Genomic DNA, 27,900 nt, shown 5'->3' with positions numbered 1-27,900 from the left:
ACCCTATGCTTCTAATCTTCAAGCACTGAGCACAGGTTCACTTCAGTCTAGGAGTTAGCTCTACAACTAAAAAACAAGTAACCGAACAGATTAAAATGGACTGGATGAACAAAGCCATTTGGAGCCAATTTAGACTTCTACTTACAATGTCAGTGTTACCCAATCTGAAGAATTATCATTAACCTGGGTATACTGAAAGATATCTAGAATAAGCATGTGAAGCAAAGTCAATTTTTATCTCAAATAAGTAAAGATCAATTTTTAGTTGCTGCTACATTTTAACTAGAAGACAGTTACTAACAAATAACTAAAAAAAAAGAAAAAAAAAAAGGGAAAACTCTCACATAGGTCTTCTAAAGAAAGCTACAAAATGACACATTTTCTTTGTGTGCTCTGAACCTGCCATGGATGAGATCTTGTGCTGTCCCTGTACTGAATGTGATACTATTGACATCTGGCCGGAACATCTCTGTCAGGAAGAACTGGAGACTTCAATCTGGGTTGTGTTGAGGAAGCTTCTATCTGACTTAAATATTTTTCCACGACAAGAAGTACAGAAAAATGAAATAAAATCCTTCCAAGGTATACTTTGAGCAATTACAGAGCAAGCAGTACTGAAAGAATGGAAAACAGCCCAGGTTTTACTAAAATATGGTGGACCACTGACTGGAAAGGATATCCCAAAGCATGAAAATGATCTCAGGCAAATGGCAAAAAGATGCAGGTCAGTGTGTTCACATCAGTTCAGGATTGGTTCCAATCTTGCCCACTGCTTAATCTATTTTTCCTAGACCTAATACTTACTGAAATTTAATTGAAGTGGTGTTTGGATTTAAGCACTCCACCATAGCATTAGCTACCCACACATCCTAGTGCTCTCTCCTCAGAGGCATACTGGCTGTGGTTTACACAGCAATTGCTGCTTCTCCATAGAGGGAAGATTGGTCCCATGATGCTCATGTGCTTCCTGATTTCCAGCCGTTACATTTCATTAAGAGACAACTAAAATTGCCTCAGTGGCTTCCTTGTATTACTTTTCCACATAAGCAGTTGGTTCGATTTCCATGGGGATGCTACAGAGACAGAAACAGGATGAGAGGTGCCTCTTGATACTGTCTTCCTACACAGAAGCAGTCCCACTTCAAAAGACTTTGGGAAACTCACATGAGCAACTACAAATGGAAATGACTAAAGGTCATTTGGAGACTAATGGGGAAAAAAGCATTTTCATTATTCAAGCAAAGTTTAAAAAAAATAAAAATGGCCAAGAAATCAGCATTTTGTAGACAATTTATACTCTATTATTCAATGACATGATTTGTTCCACAGTTATCTCCTTTAAGAAACGTACATGCATATTCTTTTTGTCTTCCTACTTGATAGCATTATTTAAAGTGGACTTGTCACCAACTGGGATGTCCTAGATAAGCAAAAGAAAGCCTCCTGGCTACACCCTATTTTTACACACGGTCAGGCCTGCTGTCACTAGAGGCGATGAGATTTTTTACCAACAGGTTTAACAGACAGAAAACTGCAACACATTATCTACTGTGGGAAGGTGATGTAATGAAGGACAATGCTCAAACACATGTATAGAATACAGGGAAAAAAGTTGGATGTGAGTATATGTATGTAAAGGATATGTATTGGACTAGCAAGTATTACATGAGTAAGGAGATTCTTTACACCACTTGGTATGACATTAGTCCGAGGGTCCTGACTATTAGCACTATTCTCATGCAGCTTCTCTGCAGCACAACAGCTATCATCAGAACAGCAGAAAAAGTACTTAGCCCATACCTTAGCACATGTGCTTGGAATAGCTACTGCTCTGTTCATCTTTAACCTATAGGGAATTTCACATCAAGTATGCAGATCAATTTGTTCATAATATGTATAGCAGTACCACGTTTGCTCCAACACTAGCTAAGAGAGAGCTCTGCTATTCTGGAGATACTGTTGGCTTTCATTAGATAGTGCAATCCTCAAAGCCTGTTTTCTTTTTCTCTCATTTAGTGAACTACGGCTTGGCATATTTTTAATTGGTACAGATGGAGTGTCACAGATCTCCTCCTTGGTGGCTTTTCTATCCTGAGTACTCCCAGCACTCACTTTTATGGTCACCCCTCTAGGAATGCAAGGAAAGCAAAGAGACCAATATAAATCACATTGCAGCTTGGGGTATCAAGGGTGCTCAGATACAAACTATATTTTCTGGATAACACCATGTTACCAAGACAACAGATATCACACACACGAGCCACTCTCCCCCTCAGGGCACTTAATTCCACAGATAAATCCTGAGGATCCTGGTCAAATAAAACTTTTTCTCAGCAGTCATTCTGATCAGCATAGAAGGAAGAAGCTATGGCTGTCCCAATGAGTTCAGAGCCAGCAAGTTCAGTAGATGAACCACTGCCAGATGACAAGGAATAAGTTGTAAAACTGCCACCTCTTAAATGGCAGCAGGAGCTCAGGGATTTTGGAAATACAGGTTCAAGTCCCAGCATGTAAAACAGCCCATGAGTGGTGGCTTGGTCAAGCTCATGACCTCCTGCAAGAGAGGATCGGACAATTCCCCAACAATTCTGCAAGAATCCTAACATATCTTGATTAAAAAAATGAATTCATATTAACATTTGTAAATTCAATGGTGCCAATTCAAGTCTCAGCTATGTGAATTTAGAATGAGCCTACACTATAGTACAGCTGAGACATGACTTGATCTAAACACAGTCACTTAAACAAGTGCAGCTGAATCAAGCCAGTTTCACAATCCTTGAAGTAAAACCAGAACACGGACTAATGTGCTAGCCTAACAAATACGGGGATTTTGATTGGTTTTGTCAGCTACTTGCAGTGCATTTTGCCTACAGGAGCGTTGCCTGCACATTAATGCCAGGAATGCTACAGCATCACTGGCCTCTTGTTTCAGCACAATTCCTTTGTGGATTCTGATGCAAAAAGTCAACATCAATATTTAGAGGTAGCTGTTCCAGACTATGAGCTTTCTGGGGCATAAACATCACATCTAAATAAATAAATAAATAAAATGGTGCATGGGCTTGGTTTCTACAAGGGACAAGTACATGTGCTAGAGCTCCTGCATCAGTACTTGTGAAGGTGACTCCCATGTTATGGGGACCAAGTATGGATATCTAGTGGTAGACCCATCACTTCATATGATGGGCAGTAGTCACTGATTGCATTCTTATAGTTTTTAAATCAATATAGATTAATTTTCTCTTGTTATCATTCCTTTTGTTCTGAACAGGTAATAGTGGTGTTTGGTGAAGTATATATCTATCAGGCTCTATGCTGTATACTGGTGTATACGTACACCCAGAAATATTGTAAATATGTACAGTATAGGCTCCGATCCTGCCCTCTCCTTGTATATCCCTTGTACATCTGCAGAGAGTCATGTGCAACACGGCAGGGGCCAGAAAATACTGCAGCAAATTACCCCGATCTGGCAAAAGAAAACTGCCCTCTGTACCACTGAGGACCCTTTCAAGGAGAGAATGAGGCCATTACAGCACATTAATTCCTGGACATGGTGGTGGAAAAGTCTAGGGGCTTTTCAAAAATTAACTACTCATAGTCAGAGGAAGGAAAAAAAACAGAACAACAAAACACCAGGGTGTAGCAAAAGATGAATGAGATGATGACATAACAAGATGGTGAGACAATGAGTTATCTCCTAGTTCACGGGTAAATAACAGTCAAGAAAAGGTTTACGAAGTCTTTCAAAATGAAGTTATCATCATCATCAGAACACAGCATCTGTGCAGCAGGTTTACAACTGGCAGTCTACCTTGAGAAAGACCAAGTTATTTATTGCACAGTCAAGATAAACCCGGCCTTTGATACGGTTCACTGCAAGGAACACTGAAAGCTCTCAGTGGGATTGCAATGTTAGTGCACTCAGAATAGTCCCTGCACCGCCAGTGACGGCTGTCAGGACCCTGTGCTTTCTTTTCCTCCTTTGTTATGACCTCTTGCACTCGCCCATGTCCACTCTACCATGGAGTTCTCTTTGGAGCGCAGCTAACTAAAGTTTTCTGATTTTATAAAGCAGAGGAAAAGGTTTTTTCATTTTCAGTCATTCTCACAAAAAGACTAACTGTGATAGAATTACTCACAGGTAAATATAAACTGCATTAAATACTACTCATTTCTAATTCCTTTCCTTCTAATAATGCCAGATCAAAGATAACCATGGATTAATCGTGGATTTTCTTCCACATGGGATTTGCTTCGCTTTCCTTTGCTGCTGCCTTTTTAGAAACTCCTTGAAGTGAACTCCTCACCCCATTTATGCATGGCCTCTGAAACTCTTGAGTTCTTCTTCTCCAGGTATGGAGCCCCCAGTACAAAAATGACCAGAGAGCTGTTTGAGAGGGTCCAGAGGAGAGCCACGAAGATGATCAGGGTGCTGGAGCATCTCCCCTATGAATACTGGCTGAGGGAGCTGGGCTTGTATACCTGAGGGGAACCTATAAACAGGAGAGGAATAAACTCTTTGAAAGGGTGGATAGCAGCAGGACAAGGGAAATGGTTTTAAGTTGAGGGAGGGAAGATTTAGGTTGGATGTTAGGGGAAAGTTCTTTACTATGAGAGTGGTGAGGTGCTGGAACAGGCTGCCCAGAGAGGTTGTGGATGCCCTGTCCCTGAAGGTGTTCAAGGCCAGGTTGGATGGAGTCCTGTTGGCCCTGTCTGGCAGGGGGCTTGGAGATTCATGATCCTTGAGGTCCCTTCCAACCCAGGCTATTCTGCCATTCTTTCATTCATGGGCATCTCTCTTTTATGGTGATGAGGCTTCCCTAGAAAACACTAATATCTTCTTCCTTCCTACTTCCTCCTTTTCAGTGTAAATGGGAGGCTGTGGGAGGTGTCATAGAATCCCCCCAATTACTTCTGTAATCAATTTTTCAGATGTTCTCATCCTTCCTAACAGAATTAGATTTGGTTTAAATACTTTGGACTCGGGACTGAAGGGGTATAATGTTGTCAGGAACACTGCCACTCTCCCAAACTCATCTCCTAGTCTAAATCCAGAACAGCCAAGGTGACCTTTTAGCACCAACCAGCCAATTTTTTTGTGTATTTCTTCAAGCAATTTTGAATCTCTTGCATTTCTCCACCCTACCTGACAACGTCACTACCTGTTTCTAATTTCAGTCATTTTTGGTGATGGAACGAAAGACCATGAAATTATGTTCCTAAAGCTCAGACAAACTAGCAGGCTGGCTAGAGGAAAGTGATTCAAATTGCATTCCTAGTCTCATGATTAATCCAGGAAAGAGTAACCCATATAAAATCAGGCCTCATAAGTTCCGTTGTTTACGGAATTATAGCTTTGCTTCTTTTCCCCCACAGCTATCAACAAAAATCCTCCAGAAGAGATGATGTGTCCAGAAATAGTTAGCATTTAAGAAGAACCCAAGCCCTCATGCTCAGGAATATCTAAACTTCAGTCCAAACACCATCTGAGTATTTCACTCACAGCCAACTACATCTTTTTTTTAACTAATGCTTAATATGCCTATAGCATATTTTCTCATTAGATACCAAATTGGGAGGAATGCTATTGTGACTACTTACTACAGGCTTGATCCTAGGCCACAAAAACCAAAGGGGATTCAACAATCATTTTTACTGGGTTTTTGATTGGGTCCATAAAGCATGTAGGCTTTTAGGAATACGTGTATAGATTTGAAAATGTAAGTGCCAGCATAGAAGCATGGACAAAGAACTGATTTTTGATGATAGTGATAGAAAATTCATGAGCTTCCAAGTGTTTTTAGGCAGAACTTAAATCTAAAAGGCTCCAAACAGCGTGTTTTCAGCACACGTTCACATCTTGGAGACACCTTGGCCTGCAGACACAAAGCTCACTACTTTAACGAGCCAAGCACCCATTGAGCACCACTGTCTTCTTTTGGGTACAAAGCTCCTTGGAAGGGACACTGTGCAGCTGGCAGGAGCCTTTACAGGCTATCTGCATGAGCAAAGGATCTTGGCATTCAGCAACTGCCTGCCAGGCACCCTGCACCCAGTGAAGACAGGGAGAATTCATCAGCTTCAGCAGAAAGAAAAATCAAACCCACTGTCAACTGTTTTCAGCACAAATACAAGTCACCTTCAGGCAGCAGGGTTTCTGGGCACTCTTTGGACCTCACTCGGAGCACTGCTTATCTATGCACTTTCAGCTGTCAGCCCCGTGCAACTGTGGAATTAATGATGAGCACATGGAGACCATGAGCATTTTGCAAAACTTAGGGAGGTGATGGATTTGTGTTCTCAGGTTAAAGCAGTAGCTAGCAGCAAAAGTAAATTCCCTTAGTAATTTCTCTTTTAAAATAGGCAAAGAATGCTGTTGGTTAAATTGAAAAAGTATGATTCATCATAGCAAAAGGCTGATTTTCAATGCCTGCTTTGATAAACAGAACTGTTTGTGTTGCCTGATTAACCTGGAAAAACACAGAGCTCTGAAGGTACAAAGGACCAAGAGCGCTGACTATCAAATTAAAGCCTTTTAAAGGGAAATAAGGACTGTAGATTCAAATATGCACACATTCAGTTACAAAATAATTGAGACTGTTGTTTTTTCTGCCTGGCAATATATATCTCCTGCTTGAGTAATAGCAAAAGGAATAGCTGGTGATGACAGCGTCACTTATCTATCCTCCCATTACTTCTATTTAAAAGTGGGGGGGGGGCGGGGGGTTCAGAAAGGCAGACTATCATAAAGAAAGGAACATCTTGTAGACTACAAACAACTCACATGCAGTTAACAACAGAGAGTACTACATGCAGCCTATACAAATCAATGCAAACCAAAATATGTCTTCTTTTTAACCACCTCCAGTTTTCTTTACAGGGATACTGCAATACAGAACAGGAACATCCCTCTAAAAGTGTGATTGGATTCAGTAAAGCAAACTACAAATATTAGAAACACCTACTGTGTTCTTCAAAATAGACTTTAAATACTAGAAAAATTTTGACTTTTCATTTTTTTTACCTTTTTTTGGTTTCCAAGATTTACTTCTGCAGTCACATAAGGCTTTTTATAGCTTTTTTTATTACTAGAACCCCAGATTCTCTCTGAAGGACTTTACTTATCAACTAGGAGTGCTGAAGAAAGTACCACACAATGGGAGATTGACCAAAAAAATGGAGGGGACCACAATCTGCAGCATTTGGAGCCTACAGGACCTACAGGCATTGTTTAGGACAAGACAGAGAGACCAGAGGCAAAATTTGGAAGAAAGCTCAAGTTTTCTCTCCTTACAAAGTGCTCTAATCACCCCCTCTGTATTCTTCTGCCTTGCCCCTCTGATCAGTCCTGGTAGCCAGGAGTAGTTCTCACCAACCCAATAGGGCCTCTGGATCTTGTGGCAGATCACATAAGTAATCTGCATTCCTTCCTGCTAGCTCTTGTAGCTACTTACACAGGCTCTCAAGAAAAGCCATCTAAATTAAGTAACTCAAGGAGGATCAGCAATTTACATTAAATACTTCTGTGGACATTTTAATTCAGAGATGAATTGGCCTTAATGAATTAAAATAAGATGAATGAGTTCATGAACTGAATAAACATCCACCCTAGGGCCTACAGTGACATAACTAATCCATTTCATATTTACAGTTTAAATAATTCAGAACAACTTTCCCAAGTAACAATGGATAAACAAGCCCTAGAATAAACAAGACTTAGATGAACATTTCTAAAAAACAACTATTCTTTGTCAAACTATCTTTGATTCCCTACTTACAATCTGATTCTTTTTCCTGTTAAATCTCTATAAATAGGGCAACTCAGATTCTCTTTCTAGCAACTGTTTATAATTCCTCTACATACTAGTTCTATCAGCCCTGGAAAGAGTGCATCGTTAATGGCTTTGTCTGGGTGACTGCTATCCATGTTTCAGATCCCTGTGGATCTGGGATTTCTCATCCCTACTGCCAGAATTCTATTCATCCAGCTGTACGTGCCTTTTAAATGTATTTCTCAGACAATGAAATAAAGGGCAGCTACCGCGATTAAAAAAATCTTATCAGATTAGAGTCACTGGGCTGCATGTTTGCATTACTGTGACAACTCCATTCCCAACCAAAATATAGGTCAACCATCAATCAGGTCACTGATATGGCAGGACTCAATCGATGTGCTGTCACGCTGGCCTCAGGGATTCCCGCTTCATTTCCTCTCTCATGGGAAACAGCAAGCAAGAGCAAAGCCGTATTCGAGGAACAAAACTCCCTCAACAACAGCTCTAAGCAAAGGCATCTAATGAATTTCCCATTTGGAAATCACTCACTCGGCACTTGTATCTACAATGTGTGGTGGATTTTCCATGCTGTTGTTCTGGGAGTGAGAGACATTCACCCCTAAGCAAGCATAGAATGTACTGAGCAGATTCCTCCAGCCACAGCACCTGAACCCTGAAGTGCTGTGGATGAGTCTCAAGACGTGCACCTGCATAACATAGGTTACTGACCAGTGAGAGATTTGTGTGGTAACATCTAATGGCTGTTTCTTTGATGGAATAACAAAAATGACCTCTGGCGGAGTTTTTTAAAAGCCACATCCTGAGACCATCCTACCAGAAAGGAGAAAAAGAACCACTTGTGGTGCCTGGGACAACCTGATGCAACTGCTGCCCTTCAGGCTTTGTTCTCACCACACTGAACACCTCGTGCCTCTATATCACTGTAAAACACTGCCGTTTCCCCCCACATCATTAAAGACATCATGACAAACCTGAAGAATGAAAACCAACAGCCTGAGAAGCAGTAATTAATTTTCACGCTTCAAATGCAGTTTAAAAATAAAAAGAGGCTTCAGTGTATTTTGTTATTAAACGAAAACGTTCTAAAAATAATCTGTAAGCACACAGTTTGATGAAGGCTGTACCTTCATGAGTCATGGCAATAGCAGCTGAAGATATACAACGTTCTTTTAATCAAAAACGTGCTTTTTCCAAAGCTTCTTCTCCCTCTCCCTCAAACCAGATAGGATTATTACTCATTCTGAACACTTTTGAAGCCATATCCAACGAATGTCATCCTCTAATCCATGTAGCATCCAGAAGTGCACGCAGTTAACAGCATCTATTTCTCAATCCTCAAAATCTGCTGTAAATTCTCTAATGGATTAATTGTATTATTACATTATTTTAAAAGGAATGCGTTGTTGTAGAATCATGTCATAGTATTACACTTTGGGTGCCCTCATATAATTTTCACAGCAGCTGGAAATGTAATTAGCATAAAAACCAAACAGCCTCATTAAACATCCCTTTCCTGTAAGATGGGACACGTTTAAGAGCCTCGTCTCAATGGCTCTATTAAAGCTGTGTGCAGAGCTGGGATGGGGCTCCCAACAGCCCCCAAATGCATTTTCTGTCCAGCTCAGCATCGTCTCCTTCTTCAAAACTGGTATAGAAGCCCTCAAGGAGACATAAAAATGCTGCTCTGCAGTGGGACAAGTACACCTGGGTGAGTGCTCCTACTCCCCATTTTTGAAACAGAAGCTTACATTTGGCAATTCCAATATAAAAATAGACAACTGCTGTAACTACCCTCTGTGTGCAAATCAAAGCTGCACCTTCTGAACATAACTGCTCATTTGCATGCTTTTAATCTATTTAAACTGCCAGATCTGAAAACAAAGAAGATTTATAATTCCAGCAATAAAGAAGCAAGTGTCACTCAGGCTTTCCCTTGCTACAAAGTGCTTAATTAAGCTTTGGGTTGTTAATCTCAGTGCAGGTTGGAAAATGACCACTGGGTTTAAAAATCTCTGTGGGATCTTTTGTTCCGCAGCCATAAGCAGATACACAGGCTAGTTTGTGATCACCATGTGGAAATGCTAAAGTTTCAGAAGTCGCCTACAGTTCTGAATGAATTCAGATGCAACTTTGAGCCAGCTTCTCAAGAGGCAGCAAGGAAATATTAGTGCATGCAAAGAGAAGCATGAGCAACCTGCAGTTAGACCTAGAAGACCTCCTTTCTATGCATTCTCAGTTCATGAAGTGGGAAAAAAGAATGAGCAATTTCAGATCAATGCAAAAAATGAAATTTTAAAAAAATTATAATTTTTAAATCACTACTTAAATAATAATTTAGATTTTCATTGCCTATCCACTGCTTGAAACAGTGGAATATTTCAGCAGACCTGAAAAATAAACATTTTCCTGTCTGTCCGTCTTATAGTTGCTATTCGCATTTTTAGCTACACTCAATACCTAGTTCAAGTTTGAAACAAGTGTAAATTTGAATAGAAACATCTGCAATTCACCCACAAATTACTGAAATATTATACGCTTATTTTCTAGTTCATCCCTCAGTTAAAAATATTTGCTTAAAGTCAGTGTACACTTGTGATGTAGGTAACAGCTTCAGACAAGGATGAGGACAGAACAAGCCCCAGTGTAACTTCAGACTGAGCTACACTGCAGGGAAGAACTCTGCTCTCTGATAAGAGAAGAAGAAACACAATTATCTCTGTCTTCCATACCCCAAACCAGAGAAAGACTGGCCTAAAAGTATAAAAGGAGTTGTAGCTGAAAAAACTAATTAATTAAACCTTTCACACGGGACCACAGGAGTTATTTAATAAAAAATTCAAGTTGTCAGAATGAGATTCTAATGTGTTTTAGAACACAGGTATCCTTGTGGAAGCACACAAAGCAATCATTTTCCAAACACAAGAGAATGTTTAAGAGCAGCTCCGGCAACAAATGATTGAATTTCTACCATTCAGGAAAGCACAAAATATTTACCTACGGTAGTTAGAAACCATCAGCCATAAGAATTAAAATGATATGGACATCGCTGATGAAAAAACAGCTCCTCTAATTGCAGATTTATCACGTTTTGTTTTCTTCTCGTGTTAATCAGAATTACTCAAAGTCCCTGTCTCTGTGTGTTGTTAAACAGTCCCTCTGCTGACTGGAAGACTTACTGGATATAAACACATGGCCATATGAAGTTTTATGCAGTGCTTTTTAAAAGACCCTGGTTTGGAAAAACTGAAGCAGTAAGGCCCCACAAGCAAGAAGATTAAAAAATAGCACCTGATCATAAAACAAACAGCTGTTTTAATGCAGATCCAGGAGTGGAACAGCTACAAGTTTCATGAGTGAATATAATTTTGGCACACTTGCTTTTCTTTAAACAGTTTGAGTGAGTAAGGAAGTAGGTGGAAGGGCTTATATGACATCTCTAAAAGAATCCAGATGCTCCATTTTGCAGCACTGCTTGTGGTAATAGGCTTCAGCCTTTAAATTCAGTGCACAGACCTCAGCTATTTTAGAAGAGCAACTGATACCAGGAGAAGAGTCCTAAGGTCCTCAGGCAACAGGTCAACCTGCTCTCATATCCTGAAAGCCCCTATCTCCCAGCCCAACAGATCTTTCTGGGCTTATGCTCATTTGTTTCTTAGTTCTTCAGATATGTCAGTCTACACTGTTCAGTCCCTGTCTTTATCCCTACAAACTCTGTAGTCCTATACCTCGAAACAGGTGATGGCCAACCTCCTCAACCTCTGATTTTAATTCTAAGCAAACAAGGCTGTATACGAAGCAGGAGTTAAATTCTCCAGGCCCAAGGCCTCTGTAGTGTCAGGATGAGGAAGGAGTTTCATGGCTTTCTATGAGGAGGAAGATCTAAAAGACAAGTGAAAATAGGTTTTGAAATACCTAGAGAAAGCAGAGATTAGCAGATTCACTTTTCTCACTTTAGTATTACTATCTCAGACAATCCTCCACAAAAGAAAGCTGCAATGGAGCTCCCTTCAGACACTAGACTTTCCCTGCTAACTGTACCAGATGTCTGTGTACCTATCCCAAACACTGACAAATCCCTTGCCCGTCCTACTTTACTACTGAGATTTATCCAGACCCCTTAACTCCTGCTTTCCTCTTCTCAGCACAGCCATTTTCCTCCAGGTACAAATTACATGCTTCCTCTTCCCTCTGTCTGAGCACAGCAACTTCAGGACAGATGAAGGAAAAGGAAGGCATCAGTTCTTTAAAATAAAGGTCACCAGACACCTGAAATGGCAAAACAAGACGTTTTTCCCCAATAATGACTTCTGTAAGTCATTATTACAGCTGAAAAATATTCTTCTGAAAGGCTGCAAGCAGTTGGCTCTTGATGAGCTCAGGGATAAAAACACCTCAGTAATACTTCAAATAATCTCAGAACCTATCTCCCCACAAGCTTCTTTATTTCAGAAGACAACACTTTCTCCTCCAAAACACAGCCAAGAAATGACATTTCACCAGCACATGCAAAGCAGTGCAATGAAACACCAGCATACCCAGAAACTGCTTCAAAATTCACATCAAGGCAAGCAGATCAAGGTATGAAAATGACGACAAAGGTCTAGCTGAGGAGACAGACAGCTTTCCTTCCTGCTATCTGCTGTGCTGCTTCCCACAGTGTTTGATAGAGCTTTAAAAATACAGGGCAGCCTGCTGGAGCCATCCAAACTGCATCCAGCTGTGAACACACTCAGGCAAAGAAAATTCCCAGTTTCTCCCATGCTTCTTCTGCTGTAGGTAAGGCTGCTGCTCATCAGTTAAAGGGAGGAGACTCATCAAGTGATATAATATTGGCAGTTGAAGTGTACTCCCAAAGCTTTATCATACTTCTCACTGCTGTGAGGGACCCTTCGCCACACCACAGCAATAAATGTTTCCACACTTTGTGTGCAAGAAGAATCAATAAATCCTTAGCGCAGAGCTTTTAGGCTAATAAAGATATAGATGGAAGATGTTATCACTTGGAACTCTACAAAAACAAGGCAACCTTTCAACCTGCAATATCAGCCTGACTTTCTTGCTTCTTCTGGTCCTCTCACAGAAAAAAATTCCCATTAGTTTCAAAGCAGCTGTCAACAGATAAGGTCACACGTTTTGACCCATATCACTTTTGACATTTAATATAATTCAATTTATTGTTGCAGAAATAAGAAGCTAATAAAATACCTGTATTAGTGTTTATTTTTAATAATTACGGATGTTCTGTACAGGTAGGAAAGCTTGGGTGCATGCCTGCAGGACACTAATAGGGTGTTGGTTTCTTTTTTTCCCCCCAAGCATCACATTCCTCAGTGCACTAGAAGAAAATAAGCCTGTATTATGAAGTATCACACTGACTCTCATTATGCCACCTCCTAAGCTTGTCCTTTGATTCATTGTAAAAATTAAATATATTTTCTCAGTGAGATCAGAGGTATTAGACTAGAGCTCATGGAAACACAGGTAGGAAAACACTAGTATTCTGCTCGAAAAATATTTCACACACAGTAGGTTCAATCAGTGCTGCTGAACTGTCAGATAGAGGTGTGACAGGATTCTGCTGGATTCCCATTCCTTGGGGTTGTGGATGATGGAAACTGTGGGGTCCCCAGCTCTGATGCAGTCCAGAAGCAAGTCTCCCCCAGAGCTTCCTGCAGAGTGCTTGGCAAATTTGACATCTGTGTCAATTTTGCTGTAGTTATTAGAAGGGAAGCTGACAAGAATACCAATTTTGCCAAGCAGCTGCAGGATATTGCTGGCTTACAAGAAATAGGGAAAAAAATAAAAAATAAGAAAACGGGTTTTGGATTCAGCTGAAATCCAACTCAGTACCTCAGTCAAACATTTCCTGCAGACTGGATACCCTGCTTTTAATTTGTTCTTCAGACACTGAAGTCTCATTTACAAGAGCTGGCTGGTCAGGTTAAGCTTCCTGAGTGAAGGAAGTATATGTTTTTACTCTGGTTTTAATCGCAGCACTCTTTCCAAATTTTTTAGGTAAATGGGGACAATCTACATAATGACTCTTGCAATGCCCAGAACAGACTATGCAGGCATATTCAAGCCAGCTTCAACCTAATTAGTCTAACTCTAGCAGTATGCAGCCCAGTCCCAGTTCATGGAGCTGGATAAACTATATAAATAAATAAACAGGGCATTTCTGCATCCCACGGTACATCCATTAACTGCTGTGGTTATGCTATGTAACCAATGAGCCCAGAATGCTGCAGCTACCTTCAAACTGGTTGTCACTATGGCATTCACATATTCAATACTCCTTGTGAGCAATGCAAATTTCATAGAAATCCTGCACTACAGTTATGACTGCTATAGAACATGAAAGACAAGCGCTTTGTTTTGCAGAAACACATCATTTTCGTGACAATAGTTTTTTCAGCTGTCAAACCAAAAACACAATCACCAGTCAAGAGTAACACAGCCATCCATTCCAGCTCATTAGTCCTTGCCTGACAAATCAGGGAGCAGCTTAAACACCACACAGTACAGTGCACCCGTAGGTCTGAACCCTGCAAAATCTTACTCTGCATTTAACCTCACGCATGAATTTGCACTTAGCTAAAACAGACTTCTTGTTCCATTATGGGTCATTTGCAAGAGTACACGCTTAGGGATGTCAGAAAGTAGACTCCAACCCTGCCTGAAAGCTTCCACTGTGCAATAAACAGGTCAGAGAGCAACTGGGCTATAATTCAAGTATCTTCTGGCAACTGCTTTGTTCCTAACCCCAGTGAGAACGATAAAAAGTCAGAAGAAAATTCACACTTTCTCACAGACAATCCAGACAAAAGATTTGCTGAAACACACGTACTAATTATTAGTCATCAAGGAAGCGCAAAGAAAAGAAGCTTTCTAAGTAAGCAAAGCAGAGCCTGAAACAAATCAGGTACAAATTTCTATGAATCAGTACGTGGATTCTTGGGATTCTCGCTCAGACAAATTTGCAATACAAAAAAACGTTTTCATAGTGTTCTATATAAATGTATGCAGATACATGTATATACATAAAGTGTTAAACTTTATACTTAAAATACGTATAGACCTATATACGTATATAAGGTGTATACACATATTAAGAAGTGTTAAACCAGGAGTGTTAAATGCAAGAAGAGGTGTGGCAGGAAGAGAGATTTGTTTTTCTCAGAAAACAAGTGACACATTTTTCCAGCCCAATGGAAAAAATAATTTATGGTTACACAAATTACTCAAGAAAATGTCAACTCCTTTGCCGTCTCTTTTTCTGTTCCTCTCTTTGTACTTACAGAGTCTGATTGTGACTGTACACTCTACTTCGTTTGTCTTTTCATTCATACCATTTCCTTTATCCACAGCCTGATAAATCAGTGTAACAAGATCCTTCCTGTTTAACTTTCTAGCTCTTACAGTAGAAGATGAAAACATAGCTCTGTTGAGCGGCTGCTTTAATTGTAGTATATGAAATGTGGTGTTTATTTTTTTTCCTTCTTTTAAGAAAGAGCTGGTAACAAAGACCACTTAGAATCTGAGAAATCAATGCCAGCCAAGGTACAACCATAAGAAGCGTATAAATTGGGGCCACAGTAACAGCTTTTCACCTTGTTGACCAAACAGTTCAAGATTAACAAACCAGCCCGACAGCGACTATTACCTGCTGAAGTGTGCTTAAACTTTTCACTCTTCTTCTTCCTCCATTTCCATGGCTTAAATAGCCTTCCAAGGGTGGCAAATTTGCTTCTTCTTCTGATCGGAGGCGTGTGAGTCCCAGGTACTAGAGAATCTGAACGCATTGCAGCCAGTCTTTCCACTTCCTCCGCTGGATTTTCCGCAAGAAAAGGAGAAAGAAACAAAATAAAAAGTGAAATAGATATTTTAATAACTTATCAGAGAATCATACAGATGGTAATTTTTTTTTCCATGGTTACAGAAACTACTAAAAAAGGGGGAAAAAAAAATCATAGCCTTTATTATTTTAACTTGATTTTCTTTTCTTCCAATTGAACTCATGCTCTGTTGTAAATATCTGCATTAACAATAGGATTCAAGAGAAATTTACATGAACTAATATTGACAAAGGGCAAGGACTAAAACCCCTTGATACTACCACTGTGTTCACTGAAACTGTTCTGAAAGGGCCTACACTAGGGAATGCCTAGTGAAAGGGTGTTAAGAACGCAGAAGGTCCCTCTCAGTCCTATGTTTCTGCCAACCCAATCCCCTCCTTTTAAGTCTTTAAAACTAGAGACTTGGAGAACTTTACCACAGTCAGGGCTGAATTCCCTAAGTCTACAGACTTGCACTGAACTTCTGTTGTTAATAAAAGAAAAATCTGCAGTCATTACATTGTAATATATCAAGGAAGTCTCAGTACTTAAACCAACTAACAGAGAAACGTGAGGTATTTAAAATACCCTCTCTCACAGCAAGAGAAACCTAGTGGTTGTCACTTGGCACATTTGTATTGCATGACCACTCTCTCATGTTTGCAGGGAAAAGGTATGCTCACGTTCTTGAGAATTAACATCTCTGTAATTAGATGTGTAGAGAGAAGTAAGCCAGGACCACAAAGGAAAACATGAACGGCAGGCAGAAGCTCTGTCTCCTTCTGAACTATTGCCACCAAGGCTGCTATGAGCTCTCCCAGCCCTAGGCTGAAGCATGCAGCCTCCACCCCTACAGTGTTACCTACCTGCACAATTCAGACACAATGCAGGGGTATATTTTTGTCATTATTAATTTTATTTCTTAAGGATATCATATACTCAATCATAAAAGATTGTATAAGAGAAGACCCAGGAAAATACAGACCTGTTAGTCTACCCTAGCTCTGGAAATGATATGGAGAAGATTACTCTAGCATATACTGAAAGGCATTTAAAGAACAAAGCCATCATCAGGCTTAGTCAGCAGTATCATTTGTCAAAGGAAAGTCAAATTTGATCTCCTTCTAGGATAAGGCCACCAACTTTCTAGATGAAAGGAAGGTGGTGGATGCAGTCTTACTAGATTTCAACGGGATTTAGAGCATTGGGCAATCATCAGTGTAATGAGATTCAACAAGGGTAAATACTGAGTCCTGCGCATGGGATGGAGCAATGCCACACACAGGAATAGACTGGGAGATAAGTGGCTGGAGAGGGGCACAGCAGAGAGGGACAAGGGGGTGCAAGTGACAGCAAGCTCAGTGTGAGCTTGGTAACCAACAGCAGACATGCAGGAGCAACATAGGCTGGTTCAGACTGAGAAACACTAGAAAACTTTTTTGTACTGTTGAGAATGGTCAGACACTGGAACAGGTTTCCTAGAAAAGTGGTACATTCCCCATGCCTGCCAGTATTCAAGCGGCATTTGATAATGCCCTCAATAACGTGCTGTAACTTTTGTGAGCTCTGAAACGTTCAGGCAGCTGGACTAATTGATCTCTGATGGTCCCTTCCAGCTGAACTGTTCTGTCACTTCCCAGCCTTGTGTTGTAATGCAGCACTGCCAGGAAAACTGAAGTGAGTGGTTTGCAAAAGGGCAGTCTAGAGTAATAAAAGGCAGAACACAGATCTTCACTGCCACCATTCTGAAGTCTGCAGCCCAGTGTTTTCATTCCACTAGCAGTATTAAAGGATTAACCTCAGTCATGAGCACAGGCTCTGGAGCCTCAACAAGAACAGAGCTCTGAAGGGATGAACACACCTACACCATGGAACAAACCAGAGATCTCAGCTGTCAAATTCTTGTGCAACTCAATGGAAAATTTTAAAAGGCTTTAAGTGTGCCAGATTTAGGTTGGCTTTCATGGGAACCATGAGAGAGATGCCTTTAGCACAAAGGAAATCCCATTATCAGGCCTCTAAACTAAAATATTATTTGAGCTTTTCAGGGAAGTTGCTTATTTTGTTCTTGTTTATTTATTTATTTATCATCAGCAACACAGTTCTCTTCCTTGTAAAAATTACTGCCAGATACAGCCACCTACAAGTTTTTTGAGTGAAGACATTGGCCAAAAGGACAGAAAGCCAAGGGTGTTCACTGGGACTGGTAAAAACAACAACTATTCTTTGCAGCAATGGAGAGAAAGTGACATCTCTGAGAACTTTTTTCATTTCTTTCTGATTCAGCTCTTCATATTGCGCCTCACTGCCTAGAGAAATTCCTGCTTATATGGAGAACACATTACAAGGTACTGTCCTACAGAGGGCTAGGACATGCTGCATCCAGGCTGCAAGTCACCTGGTTATGTTGAACACAGTGTGAAGGCAAAAAAGAAGAAACTGGGAATTTCCTTATGCTTCCTGTTTTCACTGGGACGTGCGGAGCTTCAAAGACCTGCAAAGGGTATATGTACATCAACTTACTCTATATGCAGATCTAAAGAGAGCACTTTCCCCATCTCCTCTATTTTTAAAGACACCTCTAGTTATAAAGAGCACAAGACCAGACTGTGATCCACCACTGGGATTTTTTAGATATGCTGCTAGAAGCAGTGGGCTGATACTGTCTTTGCTGTCCTGCTTGAGGTACAAGGGGTGTAGAAGCAACCCACTGAACAAACCAGGAGTGACACACTACTGCTGCTGAACTAGGGTTTCTGCTACATAAATCCACAGTTGAAGTCCTGCTGCTTGCCCTCTTTCCCATGCCCCTCACCAAGACAACATTTCTGCTACCAAAGTAACCCTACAATTACTAAACCTCAGAGATGCACAGTTCTTTGAGAGTTGGTCCTAGTTACTACTGCCAAGGCCATTTCCTTAAAAGTCTTCTTATTTCATATAGATTCATCCTCTGTGTTACACACCAGCTGTGCTCTCACTGCCTGCAGGAAGTCTCTCCTGCTGAGAGTAAACTAGCATGGATTCACCACTGGGTAACACATATACTGGAGTCAAAAGGAATTTACCCATAAGGGTGGGTTCATTAAAAGCTAAACAGTGTCAAAACCAGTTCCATGTTTTGACTGCTGTTCCCAGAATTTCAGCATTTTGTCCTATGTGGATCTGTTCCAGGAACCCTTTTTTCTCCCCATGAAAAATACTCTCAAGAGCAATGCTAATTCAAAGCATAATAATCACTGGCTAGGAATGAAGCACATTAGCATAAAGCCATGACAGTTTTAATACAGCAAGAATAAAACCAGACCACGATGCGAGAAGTAAAAGCCAGATTTGAGCGCTCATTTTCTGCTGCCTCTTTCCTTTGAGTTGGCCAGGTGGCCATCTTTCCTTTGAGTTGGCTGCCTTTTTGACTTCTAATGACTACTGACTATCTGTAGGCTGTGACACCCACTGGTGACAGCAGGCTCTGTGGGCTGGTTTCACACCCTTGCTGTTCCCAAAAAAAAGTGGTACTTGCACAAATGTAAACCATTCCAGGCCTAAACATTTTTTGCCTTCAGAAAGAAGAGCAGTCCCATCTTGATCAGATTGCTGACCTAGGAAAGAGAACTGGTACATCTACTGGTGTCACACTGGAGTCACACTGCTGAGCTCTTGTCTTTAGCCTGGTACCACAAATGTGATTACAGGTTACTTTTGATGCTGATTCTCTGTGCTTTTGGGAACTTGTTCTGATTTATCACAGGACCTGAGAGATCTTGCAGAAAAACAGAAGGATACTGTTAATACAGGTACCTGCACTCATGGAAAGAGGGTGATGCTCTCCTCTCTCACTTCCTTCTATTCCAGCTGTCATCCCAGAATAACAATGGGGAAACTAAATAAGAGATTGGGTTTCTTTTTTCTTTGCTTGTGAAACAGTTCTTACGATTGTACTGTAAAGTTCAAGAACATCACCTATTTTCTTGGTTTGAGCAGTGTAGGAGGCAGATCTAGGTCCTCTCAGAGAAAACACATTGTACTCAGTTTTGTCAGAGAACAACATTCTGTTATTCCAATGTCTGTCTGGGAATCACAGCCTCTATTAATGCTGCCAATATATAACATGGTCCAGGTTCCGTTTAAGGAAAGCCACTGTTTTCCCATTCAGGTACACAGCAATATCTGAAGCCCACCTGTCCTATCCATGATAGGATATTTCCTTTCTTGCTCATAATCAGACCCTTTTCTCACTGACCATTTCTGATCATCACTGCTCATACTCAGGTACACTGTTACCTTAACAGGCAGTTCACAAAGTTGGATTTTAAGCCTTCCTAGGAAACATTAATACATAAATTGTGCTTTCTGTAATATTGCTACAATCTCTACCAACAGGCTAGAAATGATCTTGGCCCTACATATGCAACTGGGTAAAAATGCCATTTACTTAAGGATAATACTCGTATATACATTAAAAAACAAACAAACACCCTAAAATAACAACAACCCCAAACCATAATACTTATTCTCAGTCCACACCCAATCAGCCCTTATTCTACAGATTAATTTCCAAGCATTTCCTGTTAAGAGGTTTCTTTTATACTCAGCATACTGAGTATTCCCCCACTTTAGACCTTTCTCTAAAGCCTCTGTTCCATCCAAAATGTGGAAGGGCAATGTGTCTTTTTGAAATAACAGGAACCTTGAACAACTACTCTAATTGCTGAGCACTGATGTCTTTTTACCTGAACAGGAACACTTTCAATTAAAAAACCAAAACAAAATAATGCCTTGTTTTTCTTTCAGTAAAATGGTTCATTTTCTGCTCTTCTATTATCATCTGTACTGTTATTTCTCTTTAATTTCCCTCCGCACCTGGAATTAATTTTCAGCAGCCCTCCTGTTACTATTTGAATTACCCATTTAAACTTTCCCTAACTTCTCAAAGGTCTGTTTTCCAACGAAAGACAAGGCATGGCATACAGCAGACTGAAGGCAGTCTTGCCAGACGGGGATGATTAGCTCTTTGGTTGACAACAGCTCCCATTGGAAGTCTGCATTTGTAATGCCACTAGCTGGGCTGGCACAGTGGGTTTATGAGCCATGAAGAGACTGTCAGTAGCGTTTCTTTGCATGCTAAGCAGCATTCCCCCTTTCTAAAGCACTGCCAATTATTACCACTCCCCAGGTGTGCATCACTCTACATTACATGCGTAAACTGAATCTCTTACCATTTACGTTTGCCCATTTCAGTAAAGTCTCAGACCACGGTAAAGCTCTGCTCTCTGCTGTGATCTCTCTACCTCAGTGTTTATATTTCTCTTGGTGGAACAGAAGCACAATGAATAGCTTCAGAAGTCCAGTCCCATTAGGACCCTGCTTCCAACTTCCACGCACTTTGACGTAAACCATTAATTATTCATACCAATTGCAATCTGAAAGCCATTTTTTAGCCTTTGCAAACTATACTGTATTGTAGATTACACTATAAATAGGTCTTTATGGATAAGAAATCTCTCAAAACCCCAAGTATTTTTCTTATTTTAAGATAGTGCACAGGATTTTGGCTTACAACAAAAGCGTTTTATCAGGTTATGTCATTAATAGCTACATAATTGCTGTAATTATAAAAATTAAGGATCATTGTGTTTCACTGACCTCAGCTGTTTTGTCTTTGCCTTATTGCTCTCATTACTCACTGCATTTCCCACCTTCTAAGTGTTTATTACATATAGATTTAGAGCTACGTTCAACAAAAAGCCTTGCTTTTCAGAGCCTGGATGCAGGAACAGAACCCACAGACCTATTTTGGACACCCCACACAATATGTAGAGACTCAGCTGCTCCGAAAGGGAACTAGGAGCAGCCACTAGGAGTGCAGCACAACCAAATGGTAGCCAAGAGAGAAAAAGCACCAGTACAAGCAAACCTGAGTTCTTAGGCCTACATGGAAGCAATTCCACACATCCCAGGAATTCTTGCTTTGTTAAGAAGATTCAGCTTGAAAGGAAGGGGAATTTTGCCCATCCTAAATGGAAACGAGAGGAGACTGATAGTTTGTTCTTTTAGGAGAGCAGAGGAAGAATGATGAGATAGCAAGGACTTAATGTTGTACCATACAGAACACTTATATGGGAGACGAGAATCACAGGGTCACTTCTTTCATCCTCCTGTGAAAGTACAAGCCCATGTCCCCAAAATTTCCTTGGGGACACCACTGGACTTTTACCATGATGGATGGGAGTGTACTTCCCATCTCTCCTACTGAATTATTGTGAAGATGAACTCAAGACCTACTGGGTCTGAAAGAAAGAATGACACTGAAAAACAACTGTTTAGAAGACAGAATTGAATTGCCTACTGAGCCATGCACATGATATTAAAAATGCTACTTTCTAAACCTTCTTAAAAAGTACTTTGCAAAGTTTACAAGCACAATAAATCTCTCAACACCAAAAAATTCAAAGGAGAATGCTAGCATGATTCACACAGGACTATCTGTAATTCAAGGCTCTACCACTGCACAAGTAATGTTACAAGGCAACGCTGCTGTAGTGGTGTTGGTGACCCTCATCTTACATTTTGTCAATAGCAGTAGCTGATCTGATACTTGGCAATAGGACTGTAAACAACGGTGCAGGGCTGCATCTGAACAGATACTTGTGCTGTTAAACCCAAGAGGCAATTCTGAGTCATCCTCTAGCTCATCAAACGTAGAGTTAAGTCTTATTAACTGTAGCTCAAATTCTTCTCCAAACTCAATGCTATGGAAGCAGAGAAGCTGCCTTCCTCCAGGGCAGTCTTCAGTCTACTCAACAAGAATAAACAGCACCGAAATCCATGTACCTTCAACTCTGAAATATATTCCAGTGAAGAACTAGTTCATATTTTTACACATTTTGATTCAGTGAAGGCCATGCAACTGATTAAAGTGTCTTCTTGGAGGAGCTGGTAATGATAACATTTTCATGGTTGGATTTTTCTCTCTACCAGCCTGAATTGCAAATTCCGTAGAGCTGCAAAATATAAAAAGTAATCCAACAAAAGAATGTGTTCCATGGAAGCCTGAAAGCTTGTTGCTACATTTTGCTAGTTGCCATTTGGACAGAGGCAGATACAGCACAGCATCTTGCACTGCTCCCTCTACGATGGGAATCAGTGGGAAGTTCTCCCTAAGCAAAGTGCTCAGCCTTTCCACAAAGTGAATGCTAGTGCTAAAAGCTGCCTATTTATTTTGAGAAAACGTAGAAAAAATATTTTAAGTGCTTCTAATTTTGTAATAGACATTCTGATCAATTGAACGATTTCTGATCTTTATCTTCTGAAGTTCTTGTAAGAAGGAATATCCAATAATTTAATTTATCTTACTAAAGATGTGCACTTTAGAAGGCCTTCTAAATTTGTTGCCGATTTTTATGTTTCCCTAATAGTCATATTTATGCTCATTATAAGTGTGCATTTGGTATAATTACTCTTTTCCTCTTGGCCAACTTCCTATCAACTTCTTTAAAGAACAAAAATAGATGTTGCTTTTTCCCCAAGAGATGCAGTACAGAGTTTACAAGGAAATGGTTTGAACTTTCTAGATCTTAAAGGTAGGCAACATATTCCTTTTCTTCTGGCCATTAAAGTAATAAAAAGCTTCATTTTTTACTTTTATGATGATACTAGTAAGACGGCACCAATGAGCTTAGAAGATTTAACATTTTTAAGGCTGTTTCCCCAAGTGGAATTACTTCCAATAAGGTGATATGAGCATAAGTATTAAAGAAATAAAAACCAGTAACAGCCTAGCAAAAAATAAATAAATAAATTAAAAAGTGTTTCACTGAAGTCAGTAGAGACAGTTCATATCCATATACACATATTCACGAATTAAAAGGACTAAATATTTCTGCTTTCAGTACCTGAAAATAGCTATACATGGTTTTCTCCGATTGTCATTAAAATAGAAACTCCTTTATTGATTCAAACAATGGGTAGTTTAGACTTGTGGCTGAGGTGAAACTTCTGTTTAGGCCCTCATGGTAGACTTGAGTTTCAGAGCTGAATACTCAGAAGGGAAAAAACGCCGACAGCTCCTTTAAAATCATGAATAAAGCATGCTGGTTTGCTGGCTAAAATATACAGCATATTTCTGTGAGGATTTCATATCTGTGATTTCACTTTGTTCACCTTTTTCTTAGCACTTAGGATGTCTTATGATTGCTGAGATCTGTGGGGTGTTTCTCCTGCCCCACAGATTCAGAGGAAAGGCTCTGAGTTCTGTTTATTCTGGCTACAGTGAACCATAGAAGGCTATATTTACCCTGCCTTCAAAAAGATGGAGCTGATCAAGTTATCAACTTGCTTAACCCTGCCCAGGAAACATTACAGTCAAGGAAAGGGTCTATGCACATAGCTTCAAGTTCATGAATAATTCCAGGTCCAGAAACCAGAAATAGCTCAGAAAATGAGAAAGAGTTTAAATCAGAGCTAAGGGGAAAAAAATACCTCAAGGAGTAGGAAAACATTAACACTGAAAAACCTACTGAAATAGTCCCATCAATTTTATGCATGGCAATAGCAGTGGAAGAGAGAAACACATGAAACACTGGCCATACCAAACTAAAAGGCAAAGATCACAAGTAGCGAGTTACCTTACCAAGCTATTTAGTGACTGGATGATCATATTGGGGACTGCTATCATATTTTGTCCTCAGATCTGTCAAAATTTAGTAAATGAAGGAAAAATAGGGCCCTCTGCACTTCCCTTGTTATGAGCACATCAATCAAATGAGCAGGGGAATGAGGAAGGAAGATGCACCGCGTTGTGTGTGATCCTTCTCATATGGCGCTTGGACATGTTGATTGCATGCTAAAACCTGCCTCTTCATTGAGGTCAGAGGATTTCACTGGCCAAAGTAGTAAAAGGGACATTTTTAACAGGCTAAAATTCACATACAGAAAAACAAACTGGCAGAAAAGATTTTACAGTTTGGTCTTAATGGGTGCTTTCATTTGTAGTGATGGGAAAGGCCCCTTTCTGTGGTGGTTGAGAGAAACCAGAGGCATCTTGTGTTCCGTGAATTGAGGGGAACATCTCAGAAGCACACTGGAGTGTGGCTGTGAAGAGCCATTTGACCACAAAATTGGCAGCAAAATTCCTCTTTCTATACGACTAAGGAAACCATAGCAGGCATCTGCACGAGATTTCATTTCAATACAGAAATGGGATAAAAGCCAACCAGAGCCTGACATTCATCACAGTAAAACACTTTTCTTTTTTTCACCCTTTCACTGCTAGCATTGGACAAAAAACAAACTGATGAAATCTGTCTTCCCTAAATGCTGAAGGTTTCCTCTCAAATTTTATCAAGATTCTGCTACAAAGCAGATATTTAACAAAAAGAAAAAAACTTTTGGCAATTTTAATTGCCTCTGTTCATATAACCCAATGGGGTACAATGCTCTCAACTTTAGATACCAGTCTCTTTTAGAGGAAGTGCTTGTACAACCAAGTATCAAAGACTCCTTTCTATCAAATGTCAGATTGTAGAGAGTATAATTAGTACAAGTATAGTCGTGATTACAGAGTAAATGGATAGCCAGGGGGAAATCTAAGAAAAGACTCACTAATGCTGAGGCCTTTGGCTGAGATGGATGCTTGCCAATGTTGAGGCTCACAACAAAAACTCCTCAAAGGATCAATCTCCAGAAAGAGAAGCTACCTTAGTGGTGGTCAGCCCTTAAATGGGATCTAGGAGAGGTGGAGTCAAGCTCCACCCCTTCTGGGTGCATAGCTGAATTACCCTCACCTGTTCTCCCACAGCTGACTCGTCATTTGCCTCAGATGGTTAATCAGAGGTTCAGGCTGTGATCAACAGTTTCCCTTACATGGAGAAAGCTCAGCAAACTTGCACATACACTATCTCAACTAAGCTGGAGTCTTTGCCACACACACTTGATTTTCAAAAACCTCTTTACTTAAACAGCATTTGTTTTAGATTCACGAGCGAGAGACTGGCCACAGCCATGACATCTAGCCAAGGATCTCAAGCTTTACAAGGTTTGTGGTGATGCTCAGGGGGAAACAAACTAAGAAAAAACAAAACAGATATGCTTAAAGGTACCTACGGACAAACAAATGCAAACAGAAAGTGGTAAACAAAAAATGCAATAATGCAAAAAACTTATGTAAATTAACTGTCATAGCAGGTGAAAAACAACATCATCTTTGTCTACAAAACAAAGGCAATAGCCGTATTAGCTCAAAGCAGCTCGTTTCTAAAATTACCACCCATCTTCATACAGAATTTATTTTACCTGCAATTTTATTTTTTATTTTTTGTACTTATTACAGAGTTCGCTACATAAAGGAGGTTGAGGGTGAAAAACTGACAAAAGAAAACAAACTCAGATAAAAACATTTCTGAAATGTCTTCCGCAAAACCCTTGTTTAACGCTAGAAAATATATTATTATTGAACTGACAATCACCTTGCAGCTTACTGAACTGGCTTCTCTGCCAACTTGATATGATTAGAGAGCGATCGATCAGTCCATTGTAACTGCAGGATCCCTGTATCTTCTATTAGGCTGACGGGTTATCATGCACAGCCCAAGGAGAATGGAGTTTGCATGATGATAGAAATGTGTAGAAATTCAATTCTATGTTAGTAACTCGAGCACTTTCTTGCAGTTGGACAATGCAGACAAAATGCAGTCTGTACTTTACTGAGGCACACAAGAAAGAGAAAAACCTCCTGAATCTCAGCTTGTCTACACTGTCTGCTTAGGGAGAGTTGTTGAGGGAAGGAAAGCTACATAACTGAACCTCATGAGTCCTTCCCTGATTTCACATTTAGGTATAGCACCTAATTACCTCCAACCTCCGCTGGAGGACTCAAAGACTGGCAGACAGAGAATAGACAGACAGAAATTGCTCTTCTTAATTCAGATGCTGGAACAGGCAACAAATCCCATCTTCAGCAACACAGAAGACAGCTGGAAGTCAGCTTCCAACTCTTAAGACTATAAACCAGCAAACAATTACCTTGGGGCTGTAAATATTGATGAAAACTTTAGTCATCTCACTCTTCTATTTCTCAGTTGGGTATACTTCAGACTCAAACAGCCTAAGTTCCACACAAGTCTCTGCACCTGGCTTTCACTTCTGCCTGAACCCAGATTTCAAAGCTATTTAATGAATAAAGCTGGTGTGCTAATATAAGGAGAGTATCCTGCTTTGCCGGTGCATGGGAGGAAGTGTTCAAGTTTTCAGCATTAAAAAACAAAACAAAGCAACAAAATCCACGACACTGGCACTACAATAGCATCTGAATATCGGAAGTGTTTAAGTAGCTGCACCCAATGGATGCGTAAAGAGACAAAGTTATTGCCACAGTCCTTATGACATGGACTACTGACATTGGGAATCATGGATATGGTCCATGTGGACGGGAATATATAGGTCACAGATACTTCAGAGATGCTTTCTAATACATGGTCTGTGAATGCAGTAGACCACAGTGGCATTCTGGTTCATTTGCTGTGATGTAGCTAATTACTAGTTTACTTATTCAGCATCTTTGTTACATTCAAGACTGGTAACCAACACTTCCATCTGTTGATTCTTGAATCTGTGTTAAAATAGCTAAAAACTGGGACAGTGGCATTCTTGTTGTAGCTGTACATCCCTGAGCCCGCTGCTGAAAGTTATCAACTATTTCTAACAAAACTTGGGAATGCATTTCTTGAAATGACCTGATTTTCTCAGTGTTACGATCACTACTCTTCCAATGCTTCCGGACCTTTGAAAGCAAAGGATTTAAAATACCATTACTTTCCAGTTTTTCAGATAATGAACTTCTCTTAGGAGGTAAGGTGAAATAAAAAGCATTCTCTGCCACCAAAATCTCAAAATAAATTAAATAACCAGATCCATTTATCCATTTTCATTTTATTCCCTATACTCACACTGTGCAAACCTATTAGGTTAATGGCCTGAAAAATGTCATGCAAAAGATGACTGAGGGCAAGATCCTTTACTTAAACAGTGATAGGGAAGGGTGTCAGCTGAACTGCAGGACTAAGCCTATTCAACTGGGAGCAAGGGGAGAAGATATGATGTACACATTACACCCCCTCTGAAATATACCAAACTACAGATACCTTAGGCTTACCCCCCACGAAATGTTGCTGTGCAGCAGTGCCTCCCATTTAATTCCATGGAAATAACAGCAGATAAAAAGAGCACACTAACACAGTTTGATAAAGCAAATTCTCAACTGTAAACTA

The 27,900-nt window shown here is 40.1% G+C and overlaps 1 protein-coding gene across 12 annotated transcripts in view; it reads right to left on the bottom strand.

Moving 5' to 3' along the window:
- Positions 1 to 27,900, bottom strand: part of PHACTR1 (phosphatase and actin regulator 1) — a 259,864-nt gene that overhangs the window by 94,105 nt on the left and 137,859 nt on the right. For all 12 annotated transcript variants that reach the window (XM_015854710.2, XM_015854712.1, XM_015854709.2 and 9 more), the window contains one exon: positions 15,466 to 15,630. In XM_015854710.2, coding sequence (XP_015710196.1) covers positions 15,466 to 15,630 — 165 coding nt within the window. The remainder of the gene's footprint in view (positions 1 to 15,465; positions 15,631 to 27,900) is intronic.

The sequence above is a fragment of the Coturnix japonica genome, chromosome 2, assembly GCF_001577835.2.
Source record: "Coturnix japonica isolate 7356 chromosome 2, Coturnix japonica 2.1, whole genome shotgun sequence".
NCBI classification, from domain to species: Eukaryota; Metazoa; Chordata; class Aves; order Galliformes; family Phasianidae; genus Coturnix; species Coturnix japonica.
Note: the sequence above shows the minus strand (reverse complement) of the source record. Positions and strands in the feature narration are given on the sequence as shown.